Source organism: Colletes latitarsis, chromosome 11 (genome assembly GCF_051014445.1).
Source record: "Colletes latitarsis isolate SP2378_abdomen chromosome 11, iyColLati1, whole genome shotgun sequence".
NCBI lineage: Eukaryota > Metazoa > Arthropoda > Insecta > Hymenoptera > Colletidae > Colletes > Colletes latitarsis.
Genome location: NC_135144.1, coordinates 13181295 through 13198983, shown reverse-complemented (window position 1 = coordinate 13198983; position 17689 = coordinate 13181295). Strand labels below are relative to the sequence as shown.

Genomic DNA, 17689 nt, shown 5'->3' with positions numbered 1-17689 from the left:
ATTACAATCATTTTTGGTCATTACACATACCCCCGAAATCCTACGCACTTCCGAGAAAAAAATTCCTCACCGAAAATCTAATTTAGCGCCTAAATTTTTCGACGAAAAAAAACAATTTCAAATCGTTCTGGAAAAATTATTTTCGTTTGTGGGGGTCAATTATAATCATTTTTGGTGAATAGACATACCCCCGAAATCCTGCGCATTTTCGAAAAAAAAATTCAGTACGGGCGGAACTTTAAACGTTAATAACTTTTTAACGAAGTCTCGATCAACAAATTGGCATTCTTGATTTTCGTCTTACTTTGACTCTTAGAATCTCCCATTAAAATTTTTCCCAAGGGTGATCGAACACCCTGTATAAACAAAATTAAAAAGTATTCTAAATGATTTTAAAAGCATAAAACAACAGGTATTTAAATTCATGAATTGGGTAAATAATAAATAATATTTATTTATAATAAATTAGAATTAGAACGACGAAACCGACGTAAGAAGCAAGACAACCTAATAGGAAGCATATCGCCGAACGAAAGAAAAATATCAGAAAACGAACGAAAATCTTCGGTAAAAATTTCGTAATGCAACGAGATATATTGAAATATGAATAAAAATTTTTTTAATTGAAAATAATTCAAGTGGTATTTTAGTATTGTGCTTATTATTATTGTTTCACGTCTGAAATGATAGATATTTACAGACTTGTATTAGAAAATATACTTTATTATAGGTAATAGAAATGTTTACATAATTCAATATTTATTAGAGAACGCAATACTGTAAATATACTACCCAAAAGTTGTTTGAGATTTACGTTCCGATGCTCGAGTAATTTTTAAAATCCTAAGTTATAATGTATGTACACAAAATAAAGAAGTGTTTTTGTATTTATTTTTTTTAACATAACGTTTATATTGGTTCGTGTAAGTCATTTACCCGTATACTGTTGCATGAAAATATAATTAATAAATCAATGTTTGAGACAGACAACACAAATTCAAAGCTATACAAATGTGTAATTTATATTCCTATTATTATCAAATAGAAAATATATTTATTGGACGTTATTAATCGTAATAATGTTTTGTCGATTTCTCTTGTAATATCTCAAGATATAACACGAATTTCATAATTACATGTATATGATGAATTTTTAATAATAGAAATAATGCGATTATAATTTTTATAGGATTTATAGCAATTTTGTCCATGAGTGTGTGTAAAATTCTATATTGCAACAATTTTCTATTATAGCTTTGAAAGATAGTAGTTTTCTTAAATGTCAGTATATTCTTTTCTAGACGCAACTTATGAATATATCAATAGTAACTAAAGCATATATTTATAGTTAATCTTATTTTATCGTATTAAGCACTTATAAAAAAGACGTTCTATCAGTACTCAATAAAATACTACGAGTATATCAACTACAAAATATGTCGACTCTTAAAGGCATTTTATGTTTTATTGTTCAAAGAAAGAGAAAATCTGTTTTTTATAGACATTGCTCGAATGTATACATTAAAATTAACTTTATGTTTCTGTTCTTTGTAACAATTTGATAAGCATATAATAACACATTACACTTGCTATGATCCAAAGTAAACCGATCGTGGAAACTAAATCAGTATTGTAATTTATTTAACTTACGTCAATGCTAATGTTTTTAAAAGAATAATATCATGTTATTTATGAATTGTAGACAAAAAAAAAATACCGTACCTTCGTTTTAATTGTATGAAAAGATGTTAATAATAACAATATTGTTCTAGAAATATGTAAAAAGCAAAAACAAAAGAATATTGAGTTGAATTATACAGTGAATATGTTTTCTGTTACTCTTTGGTAAAGCACCGGAAAATATTTTACTTCTATTTTCGTAAGCAGATTCTTTATGTTAATATAAAACAAAAATTTTTTGTTTACTATAGTACATCATTAAACAATATACACTAGTTTCTTAATTAGGTAATAAAAACATAAAAAAGGTTCTTTACATTTTAAAGCTGCAACATACATTTAGGAATGTTGTCCTGTATTGTAATTTTCTTCTCTGAAGAGAGCATAGTAATATTAGTTTTCGAGCATTAATATCTTTTTATACTTTTTGAAAGCAAAATATATAATGCTAAACTCTATAAATTAAATATAAATTTCGTTGAAAAATTAAATGATATTTATTCCGATATTTGATGTTTTGAAACTATTTAAAATTCATATCAATTATAAAGTCAGTCTCTGTAGATAATCATTCAGCAGTTCTAAGGACACTCAGGCTGCAAAGAATCCCTACGCGCATTTTGCTTATTACTAATCTTACCCTTGAGGCTTTCTGTTTCAATAGATTTTAAATCTAAGTATCTGTTTTTGTCCAATACTTTTCATCCCATATCATCCATAAAATCTGCTATTCTAATTTTTAGTTTATTTTCATTTTCATTTAGTTTTCAGTTTCATTTTCTGTCTTTTCATCAGTGTTTCCAGAGATAGACTCTTCCATTAAAATATTTGTCTGTGTACTGCTTGTTGCATTTTCGTCTAACTGTACTTTGATACACTTCTCGTCGGTAGATTTATCTAAATCTGGTGTATGTACTTCGTTATCATTTTCATAAGAATGAATACTCGTATTCAATTCACATGTTTGTGTTGCTGACTTTATCATATTATTTTTATCACCATTCTTTGCTTCTAATGGAATTGAATCTTGTAAGTCTACTGCAATCGACGTTGTATCTTCTCTTACGTTTGACGGAATTTCTTCTTTGTATGTACTTTTTGTTATAGAAAAATCTTCATTTTTGTTTAAATGACTTTCATCTTTAACCATACCAACAGTACTCATTTGCATTTCTACTCTATCCAAAGTTGCATCTTCTTTTACTTTTGATGAAGATTTTCCTTTGTGCATACTTTTTATTTTAGAATGATCCTCGTGTTGATGTACATGCTCTTCATCTTTGTTCATACCAGTATCTGCTTGTATTTCTATTACATTCTGCGTAATATTTTCTTCTATCTGTGATGGAATTCCTTCTGCATCTATACTTTCTGCTTCGTCTTTAACTTCCCTCTGAAGCAAATGATCTTCGTCATCTTGTATTTCCAAGGTTGCATCTTCTACCTTTGAAAAAGATTCTTCTTTGTGCATACTTTTTATTTCAGAATGATCCTCATGTTGATGTGCATGCTCTTCATCTTTGCCCATACCAGTATTTGTTTGCATTTCTATTACATTCTGCGTAATATTTTCTTCTATCTGTGATGGAATTCCTTCTGCATATATACTTTCTGCTTCGTCTTTAACTTCCCTCTGAAGCAAATGATCTTCGTCATCTTGTATTTCCAAGGTTGCATCTTTTATCTTTGAGAAAGATTCTTCTTCTTGCGTACTCTTTACTTCAAAATGATCTTCATCTTTGTCCATTCCATTATCTATATACATTTTTATTGCATCCGGTGTTAGGCCTTTTACAGTTGACGGAGATTCTTGGCGCGTACAGTTTGTTTCAAAATAGTCTTGATTTTGATGCAGGTCATCTTTATCCACCCTTAAATCTATTTTTTGAATTTCAGTTGTACTGCTGCATGACTGCGGTCCATCGTGTATTTCCAAATTTGTCAAATTAGTTGTTACTTTTTCAACGTCGTTATTCTCAAATGATTGTACATTACTATTACTTATAGTTGTTTCTTCTTCCATATCTGGTTCATCTGTCAAGTTTCTTTCCATATTCTGAACTATTTCATCTACAGTAAGTTCTATAACGGAGTTGTCAGTACACGGACGTACGTTATCGTCATTCTCCGTAGTCGTTTCGGTTTTGTCTTCAAGATCTTCCCGAGACTTACTTACATCTCTATTTTCTTCTTCGTAAATTTCTAATATTTCTTCTGATTTTGCAATAGAACTATTCGTGTCTGGTTCAACACTGTAATTGATTTGACTCTTTTCTGTTCTATTCGTTATATTTTCGTCTAAATTGTCATTATTTTCATTTTCATGTAAATCTACTGTCTCTTCCACTATTGCATCATTAAGTACGCTTTCAGAAAGTGGCACTAGAATATCAACGATATTTTTTTTATCAAGACTCAGTTTAACGGAAATTGGATCAACAGCGTCGTTAATGATTTCAAACTGAAACTCTGTTTTTCCGTCTGCAGAAAGTTCTTCGAATATCTTACACGCGTCCGAGGGCCAAGAATTTAAATTATCTGGTTTTTGTAGAGCGCAACGTTTAGCCAAAGCAGGTATATTTATAATATCTACGGGTAACATACGTAGTTCGTTTGTAATTGCGGTGTTACCATAATCTATGTAAAAAACTTCGGTGGAATTTTCAGAATGTGAAAGAATTTTAGCTCTGTACCATAGTCCGTCTTCGAGATATTTTGCAGCGTGAATAGTGCCAACTTCAATTGTATTTAACGGGTGAAAACTAGAAGCTGCTTTCAATCTATCAAGCATCATATTTAAATCTGTAGTGCAGCTTTCAGTTTGAATCCAAAACTCGTCTGGTGAATTGATACGACTAATATATACATTTGGTGAATTTTCTTCGCCCAATGGTGGCAGTCGCTCTTCTATGATCGGTGGATAATATTCACAAAACTTTGCAAGTAAATCCGTTACGTTTTCACCGTCCAACGTTAATTTTACCATCGACGTGTCATCCTCCTTTAATACATCCAACAAAAATATTGTTGCTCCGTTAGCAGCTAATTTTATAAATTCTGAGCAAGCTTCTTCGGACCATTCTGTAATTCCCTTTGGCATAACTAAGCAACATTTCCTTGATAACGGCGGCACATCTGCTAAATCTGGAGGTATAGCACGTATTTCGGTCGACGTAGCCGAATTTCCATAATCGATGTATATAACTCGCGTAGCATTATCGTTATGCGATATAACACGCGCTCTGTACCAGCATTCGTCGTCAGGATATTTTGCTACGCATAACATATTTTCTTTAATTTCATCGACTTTGGGAAATATATGCGCTACGATAAATCTATCAGACATAACTTCCAGATCGCCGACAAATTTTTCCTCTTGTACCCAAAATTCTCGCGGAGAGTTAACGTGACTCACAAAAGCAGAATGAGGATCCAATTCAAGATCAACTATTTCGTCTATTAAATCGTCTTCGGTCTGGACCATTATAGCATGATGATCGTCAACTAACGTTTCACTAACACTTTTGTCATTTATCAACAAATCTACTCGTTTCGGATTACCCTCTGCAATAATCATTGTTTGCAACGAGTCAACGGATGTTACTAAATTTTCAAATTTCTCGCAAGTTGCGGTATTCCAATCTTCTGAATCTATAGGAATAACGTCTAATCTACATTTGATCGAATATTCCTTCATTTCTTTCCACGAATTGGAAATCTGTCGTATATGCCCGGATTTATTGTTAATAACGTCTGTATTTCCATAGTCAATAAATCGAACAGTCGTAATATCCTCATCCGCATCAAGTACCTGCGCTCTGTACCATAAATTATCAATTGTGTACACAGCAACGCATAAACTTCCTTCTTCTAATATTCCATCTACTTGTGGAAACGTAAGAGCTTCTGTTTGTAAATCCTCTTGTATCTTAGAAAGATACGTAGCATCTTCTACTCGTTGAAGCCAGAATTGACTAGGAGAATCCACGTGAGATACATACACATCGTATTTATGATTCATCACCATATTATGAACCTCGGGTTGTCCTGTTTTAGATATTTCCTGTTGCGATGCAAAATTAAGCGAATTAAATTTGTCACTAATTTTTTCTCCGTCGCATAATAATTCCACTACCCATTTCTTGTGTACATTACGGAAAACTGCAGTGAGTTCCTTATTCGACAAATAACTTTGTAGTATATTTAATTGTTCGGACGCTGTACCGTTAAGCGTTACCGGCAATGAAACGTTAATTGCTAATTGATGCGGTACGTAAAACTGCGGATCTAAAGCCATTAGTACGTCGCAAGTAACTTCTTCGTTATTACCGTAATCAATGAAATTCACATAAATTCCAGTTTCTGTACACTTTATGACCTTGGCTCGATACCAGTGACCATCTGTGCTTTTAGCAGCACACAAAAGATCTACTTTTGGTTCCACTAATTTTCCAGATTCGAGATAATACTGATCGAGTGCTTCGATTAAATTTTGGTCCAAATCATATTCCGTATGACGTTGTAGCCATATGTTAGCAGAATGGTCTGCATATGATACTACCACTTTATGAGTAGAACTTAAAATAGGCATTGGGCATATTGGTGATATTTTTTCATTTGTATCTTCGGAAATATTTATTTTATTACCCAACAAATCGTACAATTTTACAATGAGCCTGTAAAAAAAAAAGAAATTCAAAATTGCATATAGAAAAAGACAAGTAAACTTTTAGAAAAATACTTTAGGTAGATCTTGGAAAAATATATTTTTTAAAAGAGAAATAAAGTAACTGTTATGTAATATTTGTTTGGACTCATATGGACAATTTGAATTCTACAATAAATGTAATACAAAAATATATTTGAACTTTACCTGTTATTGTCAACTTTATCAACATGCATAATTACTTCTTTCCCTTCAACTTGTTCTCTCAATGCTGCGTCCGTATTAGAAGAAATTGTAACATCTACAAGGGAACATTCTACAGCCTGATTCTGCATAACTGAAAGTTCTCCTGGTAAAGCTAAAACCTGAATTAACAGATTATTGTATTAATGATCATCGAATATAATCAGACATTAGTTTCATTAAACAAAAGTTTTAAGAAAGCAAATAATAATATAAGTATTTTTATAGCAATAATTGTATTCTTTTTTTAAGTACGTAAATAAACATTTTTACTTAATAATGCATAAAGCAATACAGTATTAGTTTAGAAATTTATATATAATACTTTAAATATCAATAGCCATAATGAGACTTGTATTAAATATATTTCTATTATGAATTTATAATTTGCCAAAATTTCAATGCAGCAAGTATGGTATTAAATAACTCCTACACCTAGCAATAATAATATTATATTATCTATAATTCAATTGAGTTTAGCATGTACATTGATCTCGTCTTTTGAAAAACTCACGCAATCTGAGAGAATTTCATCATACGCTCCAGTATCAATGAATTTTACTTCAAAGCCTGCCGATCGTGAATGGTTATTGATAACTGCACGTCTCCAAACTCCATTTGAATAAACCAAACAACCTGTGCCCAGGCATATCTCATGGGCTGATAATCGTTGCATCACCTGCCATTGCCATACTTATCCTTACCAATATTATTAACTTACATCTTTTTATATAACCATACACAAGGAATTTCAATGTTAATCAAACTTATAGTATACATCCCTTGCTACTTTGTTTATTTTAATGAGGAATATTATTTCAAAATATATACAATAATAACTCGATATTGTTGGCTCTCTTAAGTAATACTTTGAAATCGTTGTATTTTATAGTTTTTTAAAAGTTACGATAATTGAACGAATTAAAAATTAATACCCGTGTATTTAGTATATACATTTCAATAACATACACGTTATAATATGTTACAATGTTCAAAGCATGCAACGTTAATCCTTTGGCTGCGAATGGTATACATATATACAATACAAACAGAAAATAATTGTTCGTTTATATAATTCATATATACAGGGTGTACGGCCAACCCTGGGAAAAAGTTTAATGGGGGATTCTAGAGGCCAAAATAAGACGAAAATCAAGAATATCAATTTGTTGATGGAGGCTTCGTTAAAAAGTTATTAACAATTAAATTCAACAATTTCAAATCGTTTTGGAAAAATTATTTTCGGTTGCGGGGGTCAATTACAATCATTTTTGGTGAATAGACATACCCCCGAATTCTTGCGCATTTTTTAGAAAAAAATTCAGTACGGTCGGAACTTTAAACGTTAATAACTGTTTAACGAAGCCTTCATCAACAAATTGGTATTCTTGATTTTCATCTTATTTTGGCCTCTAGAATCCCCCATTAAAATTTTTCCCAGGGGTGGCCGAATACCCTGTGTATACTTAGTAAATTTTGTTCAATAGTTGATATCGTTTTACATATTACATATTTATGTATAAGAATGATTGAAATAAATCAATATCAAAAACTGTTCAAGTGTCTCATTTTTCACAAAATAATTAAATCTTAGTTTTATGCATTGCAACCAAAAGATTAAAAAATAAAATCAAGTAATACCTACTTGAATATTAATTTAACAAATTATACATGTTACACCTAAGTAACATAATAACATCTGAAGATATTTAAATAAAATTGAATGTAAAATATTATAATTCAAATTTGTTAACATTACAAAATGTTCTGATATAAAATCTGGACAACAACAATAAATAATATAGTACATTAAAAAAGCGAGCCATTTATACCAAAACTTACCTGTTACTCTGTTAAATGAATGAAGTATACAGATTATTAATTAAGACAGAATACTGAATGGCAGGAATATTATTATGTGTGTTCAATATAATTTGGTAGTAGTAAAATCAAGACAAGAGGATAGAGAGAATATTATACTTTACTGATTTAGTTATTAATACCATACATCGTGCAATGAAATGTAAGTAATATTCTATGATTAGAATAAGAAAGATTAGTAACAGATATTGTATCAACTGTCTCTTGCATTCATAATAATTTTATATACACTCGTGGGACAATGAGATGTATATTTAATATGTTTTGTCAAAAAATATATAAATTATTATTATGGATTATTTTTACCATAAAATATGTTACTGTTAACAATAATATTTAAAATATATGAAAAAGCAGAAATGATCGTACCATTAGTTAAATTACAATTTTTTCGAGTTGTTAACATATATTATTATTCATAATAATATAAGGAACAATAATAATTTAACTTATACAATACGAAAACAGTAAAACCTCGTTTCAACGAATTAAGCGAAGGGGATGGCAATAAAATAACATCTACACGAAATCAAGAACTCATTAAGTAACAAATAATTGTTACTATAAAGTTATAGTTGAAATATTTAAAAAACAATGCATTTTCGAGAGAAGTGTACGATACAAAAGTTACTTGGCTTGAAGGAGGAAATACAACTATCCTATTCATTTTTTATTTGTTAAGTGTTTTCCAGGTTATTTAAAGAACAACTTTGTTTTATTTAAATAGGTACGTATACTTCTGTTTACAGATTTTTATTCTATGGGGGAAACGACGAAATTTGTATACAGGACATTTTATTATTAAACTTCCATAAACCACCTACCTCCAACACTACATACCAAAAAGAAAAAACAAAACAACAAAGTTGTTCTTTAACTAATCTTGGAAACACTTAATAAATATAAATAAATTGTTGTATTTCTTCTTGAAAATGCATTTTAATGCATTATTCACTTACATTTAATTATTCAATATTTTGTAATAATATAAGTTAGATATATTAAATAAGTTCTGCACACCAATGATTTGCATGCATTGAGTACATAATATTTGTTAAAAGTGTATATGCATCATTTAAATTATAGTTACAAGTATAATTATGAATATAAAGTAGTAAATATTTAGGAATAACAGTATATATAAGCGTGTAAGCATACCTTGGGATTTTTGTCTGCCATATATGTATCAATTACATTTTCACATTCATTGGCAGAAGGAAGTTGAACGTACAATTTCGATGCGTTTTCTACACTTGAAACTTTCACTCTAAGTGTCTGACCATTTAAAAGATTTATATCCACCCTTTCCATTTCACATAAAATTGTTGATATTGCAGTATTACTATCTATAAAAAAAATAATAGTTTGTGTATTTGTATACATTATACGTGTGTATATAATATATAATTACATATTGCATAATTACTAAAATTACGAATAAAATGAAGACTTATTTTTACCTTTAGCATCGCCATCTGATTTGTTTGTCGAGGCAAATGATGCAAGATTTTCTTGAACCAATTGAGTAGCTACATCGTTTCCGTTATTATTTAAGGAAATTATGTGTTTACTATCAATCATATCATGGAAAGTGCACTCATATTTATCAGCATTAAAACAACTATCAATTGCCGTTGTATTTACTTTAGACCAATTAAGACCATCTTGTGGAATAATATTTAACAAGGAACACTGAACAGCTTGTTTGGGAAGATGCATTAATTTCTTTTCTACAGGATATATCTTTTGTGAATTTACTACAGCAACGTTTCCAAAATCTATATAATGTATAAGATGACCATTCAATTTATTTAATTCTACGACTTCTGCACGATAAAGAGCACTATCTTCAGAGAATATTGCTATTACGGGTGATCCAATCTAAAAATAATTTAAAAAATTTAACACTTTATACGAAGTACAGACATCTATATATTATCGTTTTAAATAATTACCTTTAATGCATATGAAACAGGTTCTCTACCAACATACATCTTTTGAATTTCATTCATCATAGTTTTAAATTCATTTTCATTATCAAGTATTTGACAATAGAAATTATTAGGATTTATAAACCATGTAATAATGGCGTCTTTTTTAGTTCCAGGCGAAAAAGAAATTGTTGTCCAAGTAGCATCCAGAGGTGCATAATCAGGTTCGGTTAATTGTTCTGGATTAACAGCAGTTTTACTAGAAGATATCGCAACTTCCTTTGCTTTTAGTAAATTGATATTTTCGCAAAATTCTTCGTTTATAAAAGTACTTGTTGGACAGTTATTGATAACTTCTCGTAACAAAACGCTGTATATATCATTTTCTTCAGTTATAAATTCTGCTTCTAGCGTTTTTCCATTAACTTTATTTTCAAAAATGTCTGTCTTGCTCTTATCAAAACTAACGTCTTTTATACCAAACAATTTACAATGTACAGCTTGTACTGGAAGTTTCAAAAATTCTTTTTGAATAAATTTAATTTTGTCAAACTCAACTGTTTCTGTATTTCCATAATCTACAAATTGTACAGTTACGCTATTTCCTTCGACAGATTTGATTACAGCTCTGTACCATTTCAAATCTTCTGTATATTGAGCAATGCAGTATGCCCCTTTGCATATCTTAAATTCTCTCATTAATTCTCCACCAGTTTCATATATCGACGCAATACTTTCCATTATAGAATCTAATGCAGCATAATCAGTACTTAATTGAATAAAGAAGTCAGATGGACTATTTGTAAAAACTACTTCACAAGGTTTTGTTGTTCCAATAACAATGCTAGGAGACGGTATATGGAAGTCATGTCTATTTCGCACGGGACTATATTTTCGCGCTCCTTCCGCATTAATAGAATATGGAGTGTTTGGCTAAAATAAAAAATACTAATTCAACAATCGTAAAACATTGGCTATTATAATCTTTAAAATACTGTTGATAAAAAAAAATGTAAAATTTTATTTGTCATCGATAAATATAAATATTAATAATATAAATTAGAATTATGACTAATTTTTTGGTTTAATTGCAAAGCATTATTGTTTCGCAAAAATGATATAATCTCTAATAATCATTCACTCGATCTGATTACAATAAATTTCTGAATTGAATTAATAATTGATAACATAAGATTATTAGCATTTATTATTTAAATGCTACATTAAATAACGTTTACAAATATTTCAAACTACTGAAATTAAATGAAACGTTTATACTAATATGTCTGAAAAAATTCAAATAGGCATACATACATTTATTTACTGTAGTAAATAACAAAATTTATGATTTAATAAATTCCACATAAAATTTGTACTGTACTAAGATAATGTAAAAATTAATCGATTTCTATTCATGTTACTTATAATTATAAAGATATATACGCATGAATATTATTATTAGTATACTTCACCTTGTTTTCTGATAGCCTGTGTTGTCCTTGTCCCCTTCTTTCTTTGAATTTGTTGTTTCCATGATAAGAGTCATCTATTAATAATTTACATATTTTAAAGATATATTAGCATTCATCATAAAGAAATAAACGAAACACTTTGTTATAACTCAGAATTCATTCTAAGAAACTACGAAGTTACTCTAGCAATGCATGAACAACTTACTATTTATTCTTGCAGCCTTAACATTTCCATCGCTGTCTTTATCACTTGATCTGCTATTTTGCACTCTTCCAGAAAATCCTGCACGTTTGGAATAACTACCACGAGCAGCATTGCCTCTTCCACGTTTACTACTACCTCTAGACGATGTATCCGAATCTTTGTCGCTCCAACTTTTATCAGAAGAGTAATTTTTTTGAACATGTCCTGAAGATCTATTTCTACCACTTCCTGTACTTCTTCCACTCTTGAACGAATCATTATGATCGTTTTTAATATTCCACGTATCTTTCGTATTTCTGCTATTAGAAAAGTCGTCTCTATGAAATCTTTCATTTCTTGAACCAGTGCGATGAAAATTGCCTTTTTCACTTCGATTTTCATACAGTTTTCCTTCATTTGATTCATCTTTCCAAGTTTTGGATTTGATCCTTTCTTGAACGGTGTTGGTATTCTGTGTTTCATGCCATGTATCTAAATGACTTTTTTTATGCCATTTATTCGCATTTTCACTAAAATATAAAAATTAATTAATGCTGCAATTAAAAATTAGAAATTAATTAATGCTGTAAATAGAAACAACATGCATTCAAATAATTTAAACTGGAATAGCGTTTGGATAGTGTGCTTTAAAATATTTTATTCCAATGAATGTTAAATTTTATAGCAAAACCCTCTATATAAAATAAATAACTTTCATTCCAAAAACAATTTTGTTGAAATAAACAACACAAAACCTTTTTTTTTTTAACTTTGAAAACAATAATTAAAATATAATATAATTTTAGAAAATTAAAAAGCTTTATAAATTTCCTATTGTCCACTTTACCATATTGGTTTTATATTTATCTCATTTTTCCGACGATGAACCAAATTCAATCGTAGTTTTCTATAAGACCTGTGATGCAGTAACTTAATTTATTTTAATTACGCCAATGAAATTAACGCCGATAAAATTAAATTATCACACGTACAATAAAATAATCTGATAATACCTTTGATTAATTTTTGATGTCATTTTTGCGGGTTGTTGATTTTCCATATTTTGAGAATTTGATTCGCTTATCAATTTCTTATCATCTCCAATTATGTGTAACATTTGTGACTTAATACTTTCCATCCTTTCAAGTTCATATAATTCTACTACCGCACCATCCGAATTTACATCCATTACTTTCAAACGCAAACATTTCTCCAAGATCAATAATTCAAACTGATTGTAAATTTCTTGAGTACATGGTAGAACTTCCCAACCATTTAAAATACACCTTATGGCTTGAGCTTCTAATTTTTTTATTAAGTTGTCATGCATTAAACGTAAAGACTTTGAAGTCACAGTTTCTTCATTGCCATAATCAACATATAAGACCTTCACATTATCTCCATTTATGCCAAGAATTCGTGCGCGGTACCTAACAGTTACATAATATAAAAACAATAAATATGTATATTACTGTGCAACTTACAAGAGATATCTGGAAAATTTTAAGGCAAATAAAATTTTAGAGCAAATTTTATTCACGAAATGCCAATGTTCAATTGCTTTAATAAAAAATGGAATTCAAAATTGAAAATTTGAAAATGTTAATGTAACTCATTTGAAATGGAAATCATTTTCAAAGAGAGGACTACAAATAGCACGCACGATCAGGGTTTGAATCTAATCAAAATATTTTACATAATTCTTTTCCTTTGTGGTGTCTTATCATTTAACATAATATGCTTAATTAAATTGTATAATTTGTAATTTAAAAATCGAAACAAACAATTAGATATGCTTTTAAATGTATTAAGTTGTACTTTCTACATATACTTCTTCTCTTGAAATCCATTATCAATTCATTTACATTTCATACCTTTTTGTAACATTTTATGAAGTGCTTATGGGTCTATGTTTATGTATTTCTACTTAAAGAATACATTGGCACAGTTAGGTCGGAAAATCTTGAAACTCTCTTGTATCTTTATTGTGTCCTATTACTTAACTATTGTAATAATAAAAAAATAAAAACAACAACTTACCATTGATTATCATATAAAGCAGCACAAGGAAGACCAATCTTTAGTTGTGCTAAACTTAAAGTAGGCGCAGTTTGACAGAAATCTGCTAAGCAATTCATTATTGATTCAAGAGACTTAATATTACTATCCAGTTGCACAAAAAATTTCCTGCAAGATTCTACATATGAAATATGTACAATTTCTTCAACATCTTTCAACAATTTTCTTGGTTCCTCATATCCAAAAGATGAAGTTATAGTTGTTACTGCAATTGGAGTTGGAAATGCTTGTCTAAGAATATCCTTTATATTCTTTCCATCATCATATAAATCTCCATATTGAACCAGCGGTGGCCCTTCTGGCGGACGTACATGCAGAACAAGTAATTTCCCTGATACTACTTGTTTAAAATATTCTTTCATTTCATCTGTAACATTTAATTCCTTCACACCGCTTAACGTGAATCGAATAGAAAGTACTTTAGGATTGATGAAGTGAGACGGTAATTGGAAAATGTCAGTGTATGGTAACACTTCTGTATGACCAAAATCAACGTAATAAAGTTTACACTTATTTTCCATTACAGACATTACAACAGCTCTGCACAACACTTTATCTTGTGTATAACGACCTAAACATACTGATCCAGGTAAAGGAGGTTCTTGCAATGATTCTATTGGATGACTGTTAATATCTCTCATGAGCATACTTAATACTTGAGATGTACTTTGAAGTTGCACAGAAAACTTATGCGGGCCATCTTCTACAAAAGAAACATACACTTCATGTTCAGATGGTACATCCAAAACACGTGATTTAAATACAAGAGCTTCTTGTACAGGTGTCTGCATCATATGCTTTTGTTGAGCTGTACAATATAAAGGAACATTTCGTTGAAATCCATGCATATTGTTTCCATCGCATTGTAATAAATTCAGATTTTGCGGAGGTGTGATTGAAGTACAGTTATTGTTAATAAGGTGTTTACTTGGTTGATGATATATTGGCACCTGAGGTTGCTGCACACATTTTGACCTATAAAAATAAATACAACCATTAATTATCTTTTTCTATATGAACATTAATTATAGTCAACAATTGCCAAGTATTCCTGTCTGGCAACATCGACTTTAGCCAAGATGTATACTTTTAATTACACTTAGTAACAGATATTAATAATAACATATTACAATTAACTACCTAAACATTTCTTGCAATGTAGCTCTTACTGCCATATGTCTATCAATAAGCAATTCACTGAAGTCCTCGTTATTATACCGCAGTTTAATTAAACGATGATTATTAATCACTGTATGAATCAAGATTTTATATTCATTGTACCAAAGGGATTTCTTAATTGAATCAATTATCTTGTTTTCCCAGATACCATTTATGGGTAGCACATGCATTAATGTGAAGTCAAATGCTACAGGTGGAAATGACTGCAGTGACTCAGAACCAGGTATATTTTCAAGCAAATGAATCTCTCGAGGCGGCAGTACTTCAATGTTGCCATAATCGATGAATTGCAGAACTACCATACCATCAGTACGTATATTAATAACTCTAGCTCGATAATATCCTTCATTTTGAAATCGAGCACAGCAAAGTGCATTTATACGTAAGTTGATTGAACTTGGACCAATGCAACCTTGACTTCGAGCAAATTGTTCGACCAATGGTAAGATCATACGTTCTACACATGTTGCAGCATTTTTATCAACTTGACCCCAAATTTTGAGAAGCGAATCTTTTGCTTCGACATGGGTCACAAAAATAATTAATTCTGTGCTTTGTTGTATACTCATGACGTTTTATATGTTTTCTTATATAAAACACCAACTTTCGTATGACTACATAGACCAACCTTATTGCAATCTGAAACAATGTTTGTTAAGTATTACGAAAGTATTTTTATTTAACCCTAACCGTTAACCGAAACTGGGCCACCTTAAACGAGAGTTTATCGAGTAATGCGACCGGAAGACAAGACGATTTCGACCGTTCTAACTTGAAATACTTTTTTGCAATCGTATTTTAATTTTTTTTTGTTTCATTCTGTTAATTATTGTTACAAACGAATTTTTTTATTTTTATCGTATTGTACTGAGCAATCAGGACATCATGTAATTAATCACAATTTGTTAACGAATCGTCTAATCGTTCGAATATGTTCAAACATTTACAATAATTTTTATCAATATTTTTGTAAACCGTAACGTTTTTCTATTTGTAATACTAAAACACATGTAATCACTATAATTACGACTGAAAATATGTGTACGTAAACCGATATTCTCTGTGTGATAATGCGTATGAAAAAATTTATGTTAACATTGTAACTAGACTTCATACACACCTTACAAATAGTATTTCAAACGCATTTTTTTAAACTCATATCGCTAATGACTAATAAAACCTAATACTCTGATAAAATTTCACGTTTGTAAATAACTTGGAAATCTAGCAGTTGACCGGCTTCGTATCACCCACATGGAAGTTACTTTGATCACACTACAATCACACTTTTGACATATTTTAACGGCGCGAAAATTAAATTTATTATACTAATAATTAATAAAACGAAATATGGATAAACTTTAATATTTCAAATAATTTAGTAAGTCTATTATAACTACTACCAATGCCATTAAACATGTCATATTTAATAGAATTAAATATCAATATTATATTTAATATAAAATGAACAATTGAATTTCCATCAAGTAACCTTATAAGTAACAATGACTTAAATCGAGCGTTAAGTAAATACAAGCGTTAAGGTGAGAAATACTTTTATTATTTTACTATATTATATTCCAAACTTTTATGGGCAAATACCCACTTTTAAAAACAGTAATTTTTCACAACTCATTCGCTTGTAATAAGTATTTAAAAAAACAATTGAATACGAAATATCCCTTTACTATTTTTAAATTAATATTAATATTTAACGCGACCTATACTTTGGGAATTTGTGTGTTATGACCTAAAATGAATATAATATAATTAAAATACAAAAGTTTTAAATATTAATTTAACAACATAATATTTGTTACATATTAATGTATACATACATATCACTGAAAATAAATATAACAATTATTCAGTAAAAGCATGTGCTTTTTATTTTTAACAATCATTACAATATCTTACATCTAAAGAAAATACATGCTATATTTCTTCATATTATATTCTTCATCAAAAATTAAACTCTTTCAAGATTTAAATAATTATTCAAAGTTAGTAAAATAATTTCTTTAGGTAACGTTAGTCATATTGCAAGTAATTCCATTAGATAAAATAAATTATATTTTGTAATACATTTATTTGTTCGTAATAATTTTCACAGTTTTAATCAAAATCTTGAAGAAGTTTTTTGGCAATCTTACTAGAAATGTTTACAATTTTCTATTCCTAAATAGTACATTGTATGTACTCATAGCATTATGTTAATATCGATTATAATTAATATAAGATAAACCACAATATGTAAATTATGTGACTAACATTAAGTAGCTATTAATTTATAATAAATATTGACAATAAAGAATGTTAAAAAATTGCTAGAAAAATATTTCTTACAAAAAAAATTAAATATTTATAATCCTTT

The 17689-nt window shown here is 29.4% G+C and overlaps 1 protein-coding gene across 5 annotated transcripts; it reads right to left on the bottom strand.

Moving 5' to 3' along the window:
* Window positions 1–606: 606 nt before the first annotated feature.
* On the bottom strand, window positions 607–16602 carry LOC143348179 (protein tudor). Of its 5 annotated transcripts, none has more exons than XM_076778125.1 (13): window positions 16503–16602; window positions 15277–15954; window positions 14098–15111; window positions 13071–13487; window positions 12905–12973; window positions 12079–12587; window positions 11874–11947; window positions 10426–11334; window positions 9931–10351; window positions 9629–9816; window positions 7104–7268; window positions 6554–6711; window positions 607–6356 (listed from the first exon to the last, which is right to left on the bottom strand). In XM_076778125.1, the coding sequence occupies exons 2-13, from the start codon at window positions 15882–15884 to the stop codon at window positions 2441–2443; spliced, it is 8448 nt and encodes a 2815-aa protein (XP_076634240.1). In that variant the 5' UTR covers window positions 15885–15954; window positions 16503–16602; the 3' UTR covers window positions 607–2440. The 5 variants fall into 5 exon arrangements, with proteins under 5 accessions (XP_076634240.1, XP_076634238.1, XP_076634239.1 ...); XM_076778123.1 differs by having other exon boundaries at window positions 16436–16579; XM_076778124.1 differs by lacking the exon at window positions 16503–16602 and having other exon boundaries at window positions 15277–16364.
* Window positions 16603–17689: the final 1087 nt, after the last annotated feature.